Source organism: Bos grunniens, chromosome 7 (genome assembly GCF_055505025.1).
Source record: "Bos grunniens cultivar Pamir isolate PY7600 chromosome 7, Bosgru_T2T1.0, whole genome shotgun sequence".
NCBI classification, from domain to species: Eukaryota; Metazoa; Chordata; class Mammalia; order Artiodactyla; family Bovidae; genus Bos; species Bos grunniens.
This window is the reverse complement of record NC_141171.1, coordinates 96,175,293-96,188,845: the sequence shown is the minus strand read 5'-3', so window position 1 is coordinate 96,188,845 and position 13,553 is coordinate 96,175,293. Positions and strand designations below refer to the sequence as shown.

At 42.8% G+C, this 13,553-nt stretch overlaps 1 protein-coding gene across 1 annotated transcript in view; it reads left to right on the top strand.

Annotated features, from left to right (window-relative positions):
- The window catches only part of ERAP1 (endoplasmic reticulum aminopeptidase 1), a 37,216-nt gene that overhangs the window by 19,710 nt on the left and 3,953 nt on the right, over positions 1-13,553 (top strand). Inside the window, exons 10-19 of the mRNA XM_086413204.1 lie at positions 53-184; positions 344-415; positions 1,717-1,871; positions 4,111-4,190; positions 4,885-5,068; positions 6,754-6,910; positions 7,572-7,756; positions 9,421-9,582; positions 10,014-10,154; positions 10,702-10,783. Of these exons, the coding sequence (XP_086269330.1) occupies positions 53-184; positions 344-415; positions 1,717-1,871; positions 4,111-4,190; positions 4,885-5,068; positions 6,754-6,910; positions 7,572-7,756; positions 9,421-9,582; positions 10,014-10,154; positions 10,702-10,783 (1,350 nt within the window). The remainder of the gene's footprint in view (positions 1-52; positions 185-343; positions 416-1,716; positions 1,872-4,110; positions 4,191-4,884; positions 5,069-6,753; positions 6,911-7,571; positions 7,757-9,420; positions 9,583-10,013; positions 10,155-10,701; positions 10,784-13,553) is intronic.

The following is a 13,553-nucleotide window of genomic DNA, read 5'->3' as shown; positions in this document are numbered from 1 at the left end:
ATATGAGACGGAGGCCGACTATAGCTAACAATTATTTATATGGTCTTTTCAGGGAGCTTGTATTCTGAATATGCTAAGGGACTATCTTGGTGCCGATGCATTTAAAAGTGGCATTGTAAAGTATCTGCAGAAGTATAGCTACAAAAACACGAAAAACGAGGACCTGTGGAAAAGTATGGCGAGCGTGAGTATGTTTTCATGTGTCTCTGTGTTTGGGGTTGGCAGGCCTATTGCCTTATTTTGTTTTTGTTCTGTACCACATTCATTCCTCTGAGAAGAATCACGAGCGGTTTTTCTTTTTTTTCCCAAAGGACTGAGTGATGTGTTTATTTTTGGTTTTTAGATTTGCCCTACAGATGACACACAACGCATGGATGGATTTTGTTCTAGAGGTGAACATGCATCTTCAACCGCGGTAAGTTTTCACGTCTGTACGTGTTACCCCAAAGCCCATTCTTTTACTCCATTTTCTTTGAAGGATAACTCTGTGCCAAGCTTTCCGAGATCCTGGATCGTATCAGTCTCTCTGTAGATAAGGCTGCATTTAAACTATACCAGAGTGACAGCCTTTTACAGTTTTTCTTAAGTCTCTCTATACAAGGAAGTTTTCCAGCCATCTTTGGGAACATTATCTCACTGATATTAATTTCTTCAGCTTTACTCTCTGGAAAGCAGTAGATTTATGATGTGCTTCTGTGGTAGATTAGGACTATATCCATCAGGCTGTGTCGATTGTTTCCATAGCCCTTCATTTGTGGGGGGAAAAAAAAACATAGATGGCGTGAGCATTCTCAGGCACTTACGATGTGTCAGGCACGTGTGAAGCACTTACGTGTATAATCTGCTTTATTCTTCACAATAAGCCTATGAGCAAATGCTATTACCCCTATTTTTACAGCTGGGGAAATGAAATCCAAAGGCATATGATTAGTAAATTGCAGAGCGGGGATTTGAATTGAGATCTAACTCATGTCTTTAACTGCTAAGCTATAAAGAATTCATAACACCTGAATCACAAAGCAGCCTGAGTCTCTGTTTATCTGGCCTGTGGGATATTTTCACAGGTAACTCAGTGTGAGCCTGGAGATTCAACAGAATTATATCCACTCGATTTTTATTTTCTTGGCTGTTTTGCTTTCAGAGACAGATTTATTCCATAGTTTCTAGATGTGTCCCGTGGAATGTTTTATCCTTTCATTAGCTCTTAAATATTATTTGAAAGCTTTTTTAGTATCAAAGAATAAATGCTCGTTTGCATTAATGGCTGGGTGTTGGGTTGGGGGCCACGTCGGTTTTATCACTTGGGAAGTACGGGCTCTCGATGGAGCACTTTTCCCCGAGTCTTGCTTGTTGGATAGACAGCATCCTTATGGAGGTGTTGCACACCTGGCCACTTTCTGCCCTTTCTCTCCCTGACTTCATACACATGTCTGCTTTTGTGCCTGATGCCAAACCCAAGGTCTGCCCAGGAGAACCAGGTGTGGTACCTGTTTTTAAGACAGAAGAAAGGGAGAGAATGAAAAGCGAACAGTTAGTGCTCTGATGGATATGCTATGGCTGGAGCCAGCAGGAGAAGGGAGCGGGCTTGGGGCTGGGAGCAGAGGAAGGGACAGAGAAGAGCTTCACCGGCTGCAGCCTCTGCAAGCTCAAGTTTGGGCTCTCTTCTTAGAGGTGGGTCCGACTAGTTCACGTATCTGCCTTTTTCTCATAAACCAGCACTGGCGACAGGAAGGCCTTGATGTGAAAACCATGATGAACACCTGGACGCTGCAGAAGGGTTTCCCCCTGATAACCATCACCGTGAGAGGCAGGAACGTACATATGAAGCAAGAGTACTATGTGAAAGGCATGGCCGATGCCCCAGAAACTGGGTAAGGTTCACAGGGAGAAGCTCATTTGTTGCCTCGGTAATGACATCTGCCTGGTAGGATGAACCCTTGTTTTTGAACTAGTACCCTTCCCTTTGTTGCAAAACACGTTAATCAAATCTAAATACCCTATGAAGTTGACTTACACACCACCATCTTTTCAAAAGGATAAAGATGATATATAATTACTTTAACATTCTCATGGTTTCTAGTTAGACATGATGGTAATTTTCAGTTACTGGATTGAAGTCAGCTCTAAGCATTTGTCACTAAATTACAACCATGCCTGTCAGTAGGGTAGGAGCAAGGACATAAACATTCAGGTGATTTCCAGGAAATGCAAGAGACTTGATTCTCTTTTTTGCCAGTCTGATTTGGATCCCCAAACCTGTTTGTCAGCTTAACACTACAGAGGACATTGCTGGAAATGAGACACTGCAACTTGACTGACGCTGCTGCTGCTGCTGCATTGCTTCAGTCGTGTCCAACTCTGTGAGACCCCATAGACGGCAGCCCACAGGCTCCCCCGTCCCTGGGATTCTCCAGGCAAGAACACTGGAGTGGGTTGCCATTTCCTTCTCCAATGCATGAAAGTGAAAAGTGAAAGTGAAGTCGCTCAGTCGCTGGATGGACACTGTTAAAATTTTTTTTTTTTTGAAATGATTTCAGACCTCTGGAGAAGTTAGAAGGAGAGCAAAGAATTCCCGTATAATCTTGGCCCAGATATGTGTTAACTCTTCACCACATTTATTTTATATGTCTATATATAACCTAAAATATCAAACAATTCCAAAAATATGATCTTTATTTCTCTGTATATATGGCAAACATATTTTTAACTGAGAGTAAGTTGGAGGCATGATTCCTCTTCACTCTGAAATACTTCAGTGTGTTGTTCAGTTGTTAAGTCGTGTCCAACCCTGTGACTTCATAAACTGCAGAATGCCAGGCTTCTCTGGCTCTCACTGTCTACTGGAGTTTGCCAAACTCATGTCCATTGAGTTGGTGATGCCATCCAACCATCTCATCCTCTGCTGCCCTCTTCTCCTTTTGCCTTCAATCTTTCCCAGCATCAGGGTATTTTCCAGTGAATCAGCTCTTCACATCAGGTGGCCAAATTATTGGAGCTTCAGCTTCAGCATCAGTCCTTCCAATGAATATTCAGGGTTGATTTCCTTTAGGATTGACTGGTTTGATCCCCTTGCTGTCCAAGGGACTCTCAAGAGTCTTCTCCAACACCACAGTTCAAAAGCATCAATTCTTCAGCACTCAGCCTCTTTATGGTTCAACTCTCATATCCACACATGACTGCTGGAAAAATCATAGCTTTCACTACACGGATCTTTGTTGGCAAAGTGATGTCTCTGCTTTGTAATATGCTGTCTAGGTTTGTCATAGCTTTTCTTTCAAGGAGCAAGTGTCTTTTAATTTCCTGGCTGCAGTCACTGTCTGCAGCCCAAGAAAATAAAATCAGTTACTGTTTCCACTATTTCCCCATCTATTTGTCATAAGTAGTATTTTCTAAAAAGAAGAAAATTGATTTATATAATCACAGAACCTTTATCAGAATTATGAAATGAACTTGATATAATACTATTATCAAATGTATCAACCTTATTCAACTTTACTCAGTGGTCCTAATCATGTCTTTATAGCAAAAGAAAAAAAAAGAAAAAACCTGGTTCAGGATTTAATATAGGATCAGATTGTATTACTTGTCACATCTCTTTAGTTCTTTGATTTCTGAACCAGCTCCTCAGTCTGTCTTTCTTGACCTTGATATTTTTGAAGAGTAGAGGATAGCTATTTTAAAGACTGTCCTTTAATTTGGGTTTTCTGCTGGTTTTATTTTTTCACAGTCAGATTCAGCTTGTGCATCCTTGGCAGGAATTCCATGGAAGTGATGCTGTGCTGTTCTGAGTATATGGAAGGCACAGGCTGTCAACTCCCCTACTTCTGGTGGTCTCACTTTACAGTCATGCCCCCTGAGATCCCTGTGAGACTATCAGGGCTCCCTTGAGCCCAGATTCCTAGCTCTATTCAAGGAGTCCAAGAAGAATGAATCGAATCCGAACTGGCAGCTCCCACAAAGCTGGAAATGGGCTGGGATGTTTTGAGCTCTTAACTCTAGCTGTTTCGGGTACCCTCTTTGTTTAAACAAGCCAGTGCCTGGCACATGGTGGGTGATTTAGGAACTGCTTGCATTGAATCACAAGTGAACTGTCTGTCTTCCTTTTCTTAGGTTCCTGTGGCATGTCCCACTGACATTCATTACCAGCAAATCAGACGCAGTCCAACGCTTTTTGCTGAAGACAAGAACAGGTAATTTGTTGTAGACCTAACTAGTGTACTTCAAGAAGGAACCGTTTAAATGTATAGGATTTAGATAATCAGTTTTCCTGGGTATTTATCTTGGTTAAAACAAAAATGATCGGGTCAGACTTCATCTTCAGCAGATCCCTGACTTTCAATTTCTAGTGAAGAATATAGGTTTGAAAATACTGTCCAGTTGCAAAAAAGAAGGCCAATATCTTGCCAGGTAGGGAATAAAACAGGTGAGTTATATAATGCTGAGGAGGAGAGACACTTGGGAAAATCGCCCCCGACATTAACATTGATGGGTTGTATCATACATGTGGCCTGAAACATGGCAGCATTCTTCTCATAAGTCTATAAATCTCACAAAATTCATGTATTTTGACTGTGTTTTATGGCCTAGAATGCTATGTTAAAAATATATGTAATTGTTTCTGAGGTGATGTGCATGTAAAAGGTAATATTTATCAAAATAGAGCACAGTCTGAAATAAAAAAAAAAAAAAAAACTAGTATTGGCTTTTGTCTATTGGGATGCTGTTTTCTGGTTTCTTAAAGCAGTGCGTTCAATATGAAACTCATTTCAGTGTTAAAGTTGTTGAGTATTAAGCCTGCCTTTAGTTTCCTTGTCGTCTCTGATCAGAAAAGCTTTTACCAGACAAGAGAGAAAACGGAGCTGTGATTTACTTTATTTGCTCTAGATGTGCTCATCCTCCCAGAAGAGGTGGAATGGATCAAATTTAATGTCGGAATGAATGGCTATTACATTGTGCATTATGAGGATGATGGATGGGACTCTCTGACTGGCCTTTTAAAAGGAACACACACGGCAATCAGCAGTAACGATCGGGCCAGTCTCATTAACAATGCATTTCAGCTTGTCAGGTAATGCAAGCCCCCCTCACAGTCCTGGTTTATTCCTGAAAGCTGCTGTTATCGTTCAAATCTCTGATTTCTAAAGATGAAAACGATTGATTGCTAATAAGAAATTGAAGGATGTTTTCTCCCAAGTTCTCCTAACAATTCAGGGTTGCTTTTAGCCTCAGGATTAACCTCTTATCTGTGTCTGCTGAGGACCGAGGTAAAGAAAGGAATCTGTATTGGATCAGATGAAGGCAGAAGTGTAGAAAACCACAAGACCGACATCCCGGAGAAGTCCTTTGCCTGGCCCTTAAATCCTAGCCCAGCAGCTTTTCCTGGCCTTGCTGTATGTAACAGATCAGGTTTCTCCCTGCCGGGTGAAGGCTTCTTAGAAGACTAAGGTTGCCCAGACCCAAGCTGTCGTCATTACATCTCTTGGACTAAAGGAGAGCAGTTCCCCTGTCCCATCCCCATGCTCCCACGCTACCCAAACTGGATGCCTGGACGTCACAGCATCTTTATGGCATGCAGCTCATAGGACATGGTCCAGCCAAATGACCTTTGAGTGGGAGAGGATAATGTTCACTTTTTTTTTTCCCCCATAACACTGGCTTTTCAGGAAATCTTCCCCATGCCTAAAACTCAAACTTCTTCACTCTTTAGGTAGAAGTGACGTTCAAGAGGAATCCCCCAAGTGGGAGAGAATACTGTAATTCTCAGCTCCATGTCTCTCTGCTCTAAAATGTTGAGTTCTTCCAGTGACAGAAATCAGTGGGGGGTAAAGATAGGGGTTGCGTATGAAGCCGTTTCTGCCTGCCTGAATATATTCCCCTCCGCAGCGCACCGCTGCTTAAATCACTGCGTTTACTTATGTGAGTGTGTACCCTACCACTGAGGCTTTTAAGACCAACTCTCATTATAATGATGAATTTTTTAGATGTATATTCAGTTTCTTTTTTATTTGTAAAAAAATTTTTTAATTGATTTATGTTAATTGGAGGCTAATTACTTAACAATATTGTACTGGTTTTGCCATACATTGACATGAGTCAGCCACAGGTGTACATGTGTCCCTCATCCTGAACCCCCCTCCCACCTCCCTCCCTATCCCATCCCTCTGGGTCATCCCAGTGCACCAGCCCTGAGCACCCTGTATCATGCATCGAACCTGGACTGGCGATCTGTTTCACATGTGATAATATACATGTTTCAATGCTATTCTCTCAAATCATCCCACCCTTGCCTTCCCCCACAGAGTCCAAAATTCTGTTCTTATATTCAGTTTCTGTTTGAAACGGAGACCAGGATGTGTTAACTCCAGGGACTCATACTGCTGACTGAGTGGCAGCCTCTCTGGTGAAGCTTCCTGAGGGATCTTTGGTCACAGTTCCCGTTTCACACTGGCAGTCCAGCAAGGTTCGATGTTTCCTAGAGGGACAGATGCTGACCTGCTGCCATTGTGTCTTAACCACAACTAGCAGAGCTGGTGAACCCTAGCTCTGCTATTCGAGAAAGTTCCTTCACAGTGCAAAATGCCACATGTGTTATGTTTGACAGGAAAGCTATTAGAATAAAGGTCATTATCTGTAAGGAGTTGTCTGTATCTGACTGAATATTTTGCTGGAAGCTTGTTAAAATAACTTTTGAAGCAAATAGTTGATTTCCTGGATTTTTCTTTCAAACTGCTAACCCCGGTGTCTCTTGACCAGCATTGGAAAGCTGTCAATTGAAAAAGCCTTGGATTTAACCTTGTACCTGAAGCATGAAACTGAAATCATGCCAGTGTTTCAAGGTTTGAATGAGCTGATACCGATGTATAAGTTAATGGAGAAGAGAGAGATGAATGAAGTGGAAACTCAATTCAAGGTAAAAGGCTGGAATAAACTGAATAGTTTTAGATAACCGGTTTGCTTTGGTGTGGATGTGGAAAAGATTTCTTACCACGGTGTATATTTTATACATGTCTTGACATATTTTAAAGAAAATCGCCATTATCTCCATATCTGAGTTGACCCGTGAAGATTTCAGTTTTATTTTGGCACTAAAAACAGGCATGGTACTGTCAGATCCTTTTCTTAAGTTTCAGGGGCTTGTCATTCCCTTGTGTGGCTAATTCTTTTTGTCATTTTACTTCTGTATTGTGATGGTTGCTCTTAAGATTTTCTGGGACTCAGGTACTTAAGCAGGAGGCACACAGTTGTTACTTTTGGTAAAATGTCATGAAGTCTTGTTGTATAATTTGCTCTCAAAACGTCACATCGACTGTCTCTCTTACTGTGTTTTGAAAGTGACAGCCCATCCTGATTTTAAGTAGACTAAGTATATGTTTATAAGATGGTTAGGAAAATACTCGAATCGTGCATCATTTCTTGCTTTTGACCCCTTTTATAATTAAATAGAAACCAAACCGCATGGTTTTGAAAATCTGAGTTGGCCTAAGCTTTAAGAAGCAATTCCCATCACCCGAGGGTGTACTGAGTTCTATAAAACCACGAGATGACTGGTGACCGGTGTGGCTTTCCCACAGGCCTTTCTCATCAGGCTGCTGAGGGACCTCATTGACAAGCAGACGTGGACGGATGAGGGCTCCGTCTCGGAGCGAATGCTGCGGAGTCAGCTGCTCCTCCTCGCCTGCGTGCGCAAGTACCAGCCCTGCGTGCAGAAGGCAGAAGGCTATTTCAGACAGTGGCAGGAAGCCGGTGGAAACCTCAGGTCTGTTTTTTTTGACCAACTAGTTTGTTCATGTAAGGGGTATCTTTTCTGTTTTCCATCATTATGACTCAATGTTGGGGGCAAAAAAGAAACAAGTATGGATAAGACTCTTGTGCTCTTTGGGGAAAATATATATATTTTTTTCTTTTAGATTTATCTATGCCCCTCTCAATTGTCTGCTCAAAGAAATGCTAAGAGGAAACTTCTATGCATAAAAGTCAAATATCTGAACAGTTAGAATGGGATTAGAATATTTACTGGGGGGTTTTGTATAGCTAAGGATACAAAAGGGCTTCCTTTGTGGCTCAGCTGGTGAAGAATCTGCCTGCAATGTGGGAGACTGGGGTTTGATTCCTGGGTTGGGAAGATCCCCTGGAGCTAAGGGAAAGGTTACCCACTCCAGGATTCTAGCCAGGAGAGTTCCATGAACTGTATAGTCCATGGGGTCACAAAGAGTCTGGACACAACTGAGTGAGTTTCACTTGGCCCCAGATAATCCTTTCTTTTGGGTTTCCCTGATAGCTCAGTCGGTAAAGACTGCCTGCAATGCAGGAGACCCCAGTTCTATTGGGGTCGGGAAGATCTGCTGGAGAAGGGATATGCTACCCACTCCTGTATTCTTGGTTTTCCCTGGTGGCTCAGCTGGTGAAGAATCCGCCTGCAATGCAGGAGACCTGGGTTTGATCCCTGGGTTGGGAAGATCCCCTGGAGCAGGGAAGGCTACCCACTCCAGTATTCTTGCCTGGGGAATTCCATGGACTAGGTGGAAAAGTGTGACATGACTCTCACACGAGTGACATGGGGTGGCAAAGAGTCGGACACGACTGAGCAACTTTCACTTCACTTCAAGGATACAAAGGTGGCTTCTCAGGTGGCTCTAGTGGTAAAGAACCTGCCTGCCAGTGCAGGAGACGCAAGGGACACAGGTTCTATCCCTGGGTTGGGAAGATCCCCTGGAGTAGAAAGTGGCAACCTGTTACAGTATTCTTGCCAGGATAATCCCATGGACAGAGGAGCCTGGCAAAGTCAGACATGACTGAGTGCGTGCACGTGCACACACACACACAAGGATACAAAACCTTGTTAGACTGAGACAGCTGTGCTGGACAGGAAGAGAGGCAGTGCCTCTCATCAGAGCTTTTTCAGGCCTCTCAAGCTCCAGACAGGTGGGGAGGGGACACAGAGGGATACGGGGCAGGGACCAAGTCCTTTTACATTTGTGGCTTAAATCCCATGCAGGAAATACTAAGCTAACAACATACGCACTTCCATTTAAAGAAGTGCCTGCAAACAGTGGTCCTTTTGGGTTCCTGACTTTTGTTCATAGACTTCATCTTAAGTCTAGTTTGAATTTTTTTTCTTTTGTCTTGAAAAGTGACTACCTATTGAGTCACTTGGCATCATTCAAGTATGTTAGAAACAGATGTATTTAAAGAAGTGGCATTTCACAGTATATTTTTGAGAAAGCTACTTAAAACCTAATTTCAGTTACTCTTTCTTGCCTCTTTCATAAAATGTTACTGAAGGAAAGAGGTTGTTTTTATTTATATTTTCAAGCACACATCTCTGATTGTGGAACAGTTTATCACTTCATAAGTAAGTCTCCTGCATGCAAACACACTTCCTTCATCCCAGCCTCTCTCCTGGTGTGTTCTTTTCCACAGCCTGCCCAACGATGTGACCTTGGCAGTGTTTGCCGTGGGGGCCCAGACCCTCGAAGGATGGGATTTTCTTTATAGTAAATACCAGTCGTCATTGTCCAGTACTGAGAAAAACCAAATTGAATTTGCTCTCTGTATCAGCCAAAATAAAGAAAAGCTTCAGTGGTGAGTAATTCATTCATGTTCATGTAGCCAAGAGGAACTAAATGAGAGCAGATCCTTCTGGCATCTATTTTCATTCTCTTGGCCAGGAACCGCGTTTTCTGCTGGGAACATTTATGCAGGAGAGTGCACATCTAATGTGTATGGTAAATAATTAGGGAGCAGCGAGTGTTAGGAAAAATATTTTGAGGAGTATGTATTTGTGTATCTTTAACACATTTAGAAATATATACTTGGTATCCTTATTTAGCCACTTGTGAGCAAAAGGAGAGAATATATGAGAAAGGGTGTTGTAAATATAAATGTTAGTTTTTATTATTATGTAGCTATAGTGAGTTTCTCAGCTTTTTTTTCTTTCACAAATCATTGTATTAAAAAGTTCAGAACTTTTTCCAGGGCCTCTTCATTGCTAACACGTCTCTTAATCATTCTAGGCTACTAGATCAAAGTTTTAAGGGAGATGTAATAAAAACTCAAGAGTTTCCAGATATTCTTAGAGCTATTGGCAGAAACCCAGTGGGATATCCGTTGGCCTGGCAGTTTCTGAGGGAAAACTGGAACAAACTTGTGCAAAAGTAAGTCGTGCCAAAAACTGTGCCGTGACTGGGAAAAATTCCTGAACCTCGCTGTGTTTTAGCCGAGTTTGTCAGGTATCAGGGGTTATCCAAAGGGATTCTTTTGACTGAAGATAGGAGATAGAGGTACCCAAAATATCCTTAGAAAATATGAAACTCTAATTCAGTGCTAACTAGTGGATCTGGGTGGTCAAGTTTTTCATGCCACGTGGAATAATCTCTTCCTGTACCCTGTGAACTATATGAAGCCTTCTTCTGCACAGTTCAATCCAAGTCTTCTATTTAGTACTTGCGCATTGCATCTGCCTTTATAAGTAGCACTTATTACTTGTGTCATTTTCTTTTGGGTACTTTAGCTTTTATTCAGTGGCTGGTGCGTTTATTTTTTACAACTAGATCTTAGCCCCTTGGAGCTAAGGATCATGTTGTATCTTTTTCATGCCTAACTAGTGTTTGGTGGATTGCTATAACATTTGTTGAGGCACTTAAAAGTACATATAGAATGAGCAAATACTTCATAATACATTTTGACAATTTCTATTTCTAGGTTTGAACTTGGCTCAAATTCCATAGCCTACATGGTAACGGGAACAACAGATCAGTTCTCAACAAGAGCACGGCTCGAAGAGGTAAAAAAATAAATAAATAAAAATATTTCTTTTTAAACCTAAGTGACAGTTAGCTACTAGGTTATCTGATAAATAGGGGATCAGCAAAATACTTGAAGGGCCTGCTGAGTTAGAAGTGAATTTTGTCACTGAGTACATGTTCTTTCTGGATGTGTGTTTTGTTCAGTATGGTGGTTTTGATTTTAGCAAAAAATCAGTTACAAATAATTGTAAGCTGTTCCTCTCCCCATACATAGAAGTCTTAGCTCTGACACTGGAAATTTTAGGGCTTAAAAAAATTACTTTAGACATCTAATCCCTGTTTGCTGCTGCTAAGTCGCTTCAGTCATGTCCGACTCTGTGTGACCCCATAGACGGCAGCCCACCAGGCTCCCCCGTCCCTGGGATTCTCCAGGCAAGAACACTGGAGTGGGTTGCCATTTCCTTCTCCAATGCAGGGAAGTGAAAAGTGAAAGTGAAGTCACTCAGTCATGTCCGACTCTCCGTGACCCCATGGACTGCAGCCTACCAGGCTCCTCTGTCCATGGGATTTTCCAGGCAGGAGTACTGGAGTGGGGTGCCATTGCCTTCTCCGCTAATCCCTGTTTAGGATATTAAAAGTGATTATTGGAGGAATAAGTGACTGAAGTGATCATCTACGTTATTTTGAAAGAGGCCGGTCTGGAAACTAGGTTCTCCATTATTCAAGCTCATGGTTTCCCATTACTTACTTTATGTACTATCTACTTTCAGAAAGAATTTTAGGCCACTTGTAAGGTCTATATATAAAGCAATGTTAACAAAAAGCTGCATAATGTTCAGAAAGAGGTAATTTTATGAGGGATTTATGCTGAGGACAATTTATTGCAGTTGTACTCTACATTTATCACAGCTTCCTAGCAGCCAAGGAAAGATGAGAAAACAGTATGAGTTATTGTCAGGCAAGAGAGACCCATGGAACATGCAAGGTTTCCACAAAAGCAAACTTCAGTCTTAATGGGTCATTTTGTTGTGGTGCATGTGTGTGTGCTCAGCCACTTCAGTTGTGTCCAGCTCTTTGCGACCCTATGGACTGTAGGCTCCTCTGTCCGTGCGATTCTCCAGGCAAGAATACTGGAGGGTTGTCATGCTGTTCTCCAGGGGATCTTCCCAACCCAGGGATCAAACCCTCAGCTCCTACAACTCCTGCACTGCAGGCAGATTCTTTACCCACTGAGCCACCTGGGAAGCCTGGCTCTCCTCTAACAGTGTTTGTTCTCTATGGTAAAGTTGTAGAACACATTTTACATGGCTTGAAAAATGTAGCGTTTAGATAAAAGCCAAGAGCCTAATATTCACTTTTTTAGGAATGGTTCAGTTGTGTAGTTCCCTGATCTAACTTGATAGAGACTGCTTTGAAAAATGAAAAAGAAATATGACACCCCTTATTTCTCCAGTTTTTCAGTAGTCTCACCCAGGCTTGTAAAATTAACTTGCACACAATAATTCAAGCTTGACCTTCTAGTGAGGTCTACGGCAGACATACTCTGTGTGATGACTGCAGAACCAGCCAGGGGCTGTGACGATGTGTAGCAACAAAAGATTTCATATATTGATTGATCATTCATTTATTTTCTCATTAATTCATTCAAGACATATTTCATTCTTACTCTCCAGCAGTTATGGTTTTAGGTGTCAGGGCTACAGTGATGAAACAGGATATACAAAGTCCCTGTCCTCACAGAGCTTATATTCTACCAGGAGAATCAGACAGTCAGGGACACATCAGCCTATGTCGGGTAGTTATATGCCCTGAAGATGAATAAGGAAGGGGAAGGAAAGTGACTGAGTGGGTAAGGGATGATGCTGTTCTGTGGGATGACGAGTGGGCGTGTGAGCAGGTGCAGACGGAAATGGAGACGTTTAGGAGAGTGTTGTGTGCAGAGGAAGCATCAGGTACAAAACCCCTGCTTCAGGACATGTAAATGAAAGAGCCTGACATATTATCAGAATGGGACGTGTGGTGCTGACATTTAAATGCAGGCACCATCCCGAGCCCTTCCTTCCCCTTGCCTCCACTTCCTCCTGAGTCCTGTTGGCTCTGCTTCTGGCTGTCCATCCTCTCTGCGCCTCGCTGCTCTTATCGCAGCCAAGCCTTTCTCATCTCTTGCCTGGGTCTACAGTGATAACCTCCTGATTGGCCTTCCTCCTGCCACTTGGCCAGCACCAAACCATTTTCCATCCTGAAAACCAACCCATGGCGGACTGACCCTTTCTTGGAACTCTCGCCCGTTGCTCTTAACGTCTCAAACCTCTCCTTCCCGTGTGGGTGAGTCCACGATGACCTGGCCCCGGCCCACCTCTTCGGCTCATTCCCGCACACTTCTGTGTTCCTCGTCTCAGCCACTCAGCCTCCCTCTGCTCCTGGGCCCCACTGGGTGTTTCTCCCAGCTCGAAGCCTCCGCACTTTTTCCTTCTTCTTCCTGGCTTGCTCTGTCCCCAGCTTTAGACTGGGAAGGTTCGTTTTAGAGGCCCGAGCTCAAGTGTCATTACCTCTGCAGACCACTTTGTCAAAGGCAGGCCACCTCCTCCCCAGTTGCAATCATGGCCTGGGCTTATTTTCCTCCACTGCAGTGCAGAGTCATCCTAGTTCACTTCTTATCTCCTCTGGCAGACTGTAAGCTCCGTGAGGACAGGGTGCTTGCCTGACTCATGGCCTCATCCTCAGTGTCGTGCAGTAATTAAGCCAGAGGAGTGAGTAAGTAGCAGAGTCAGTGTTCATGAAGAAACGGATGTGGGTGAGTCCCTGGTA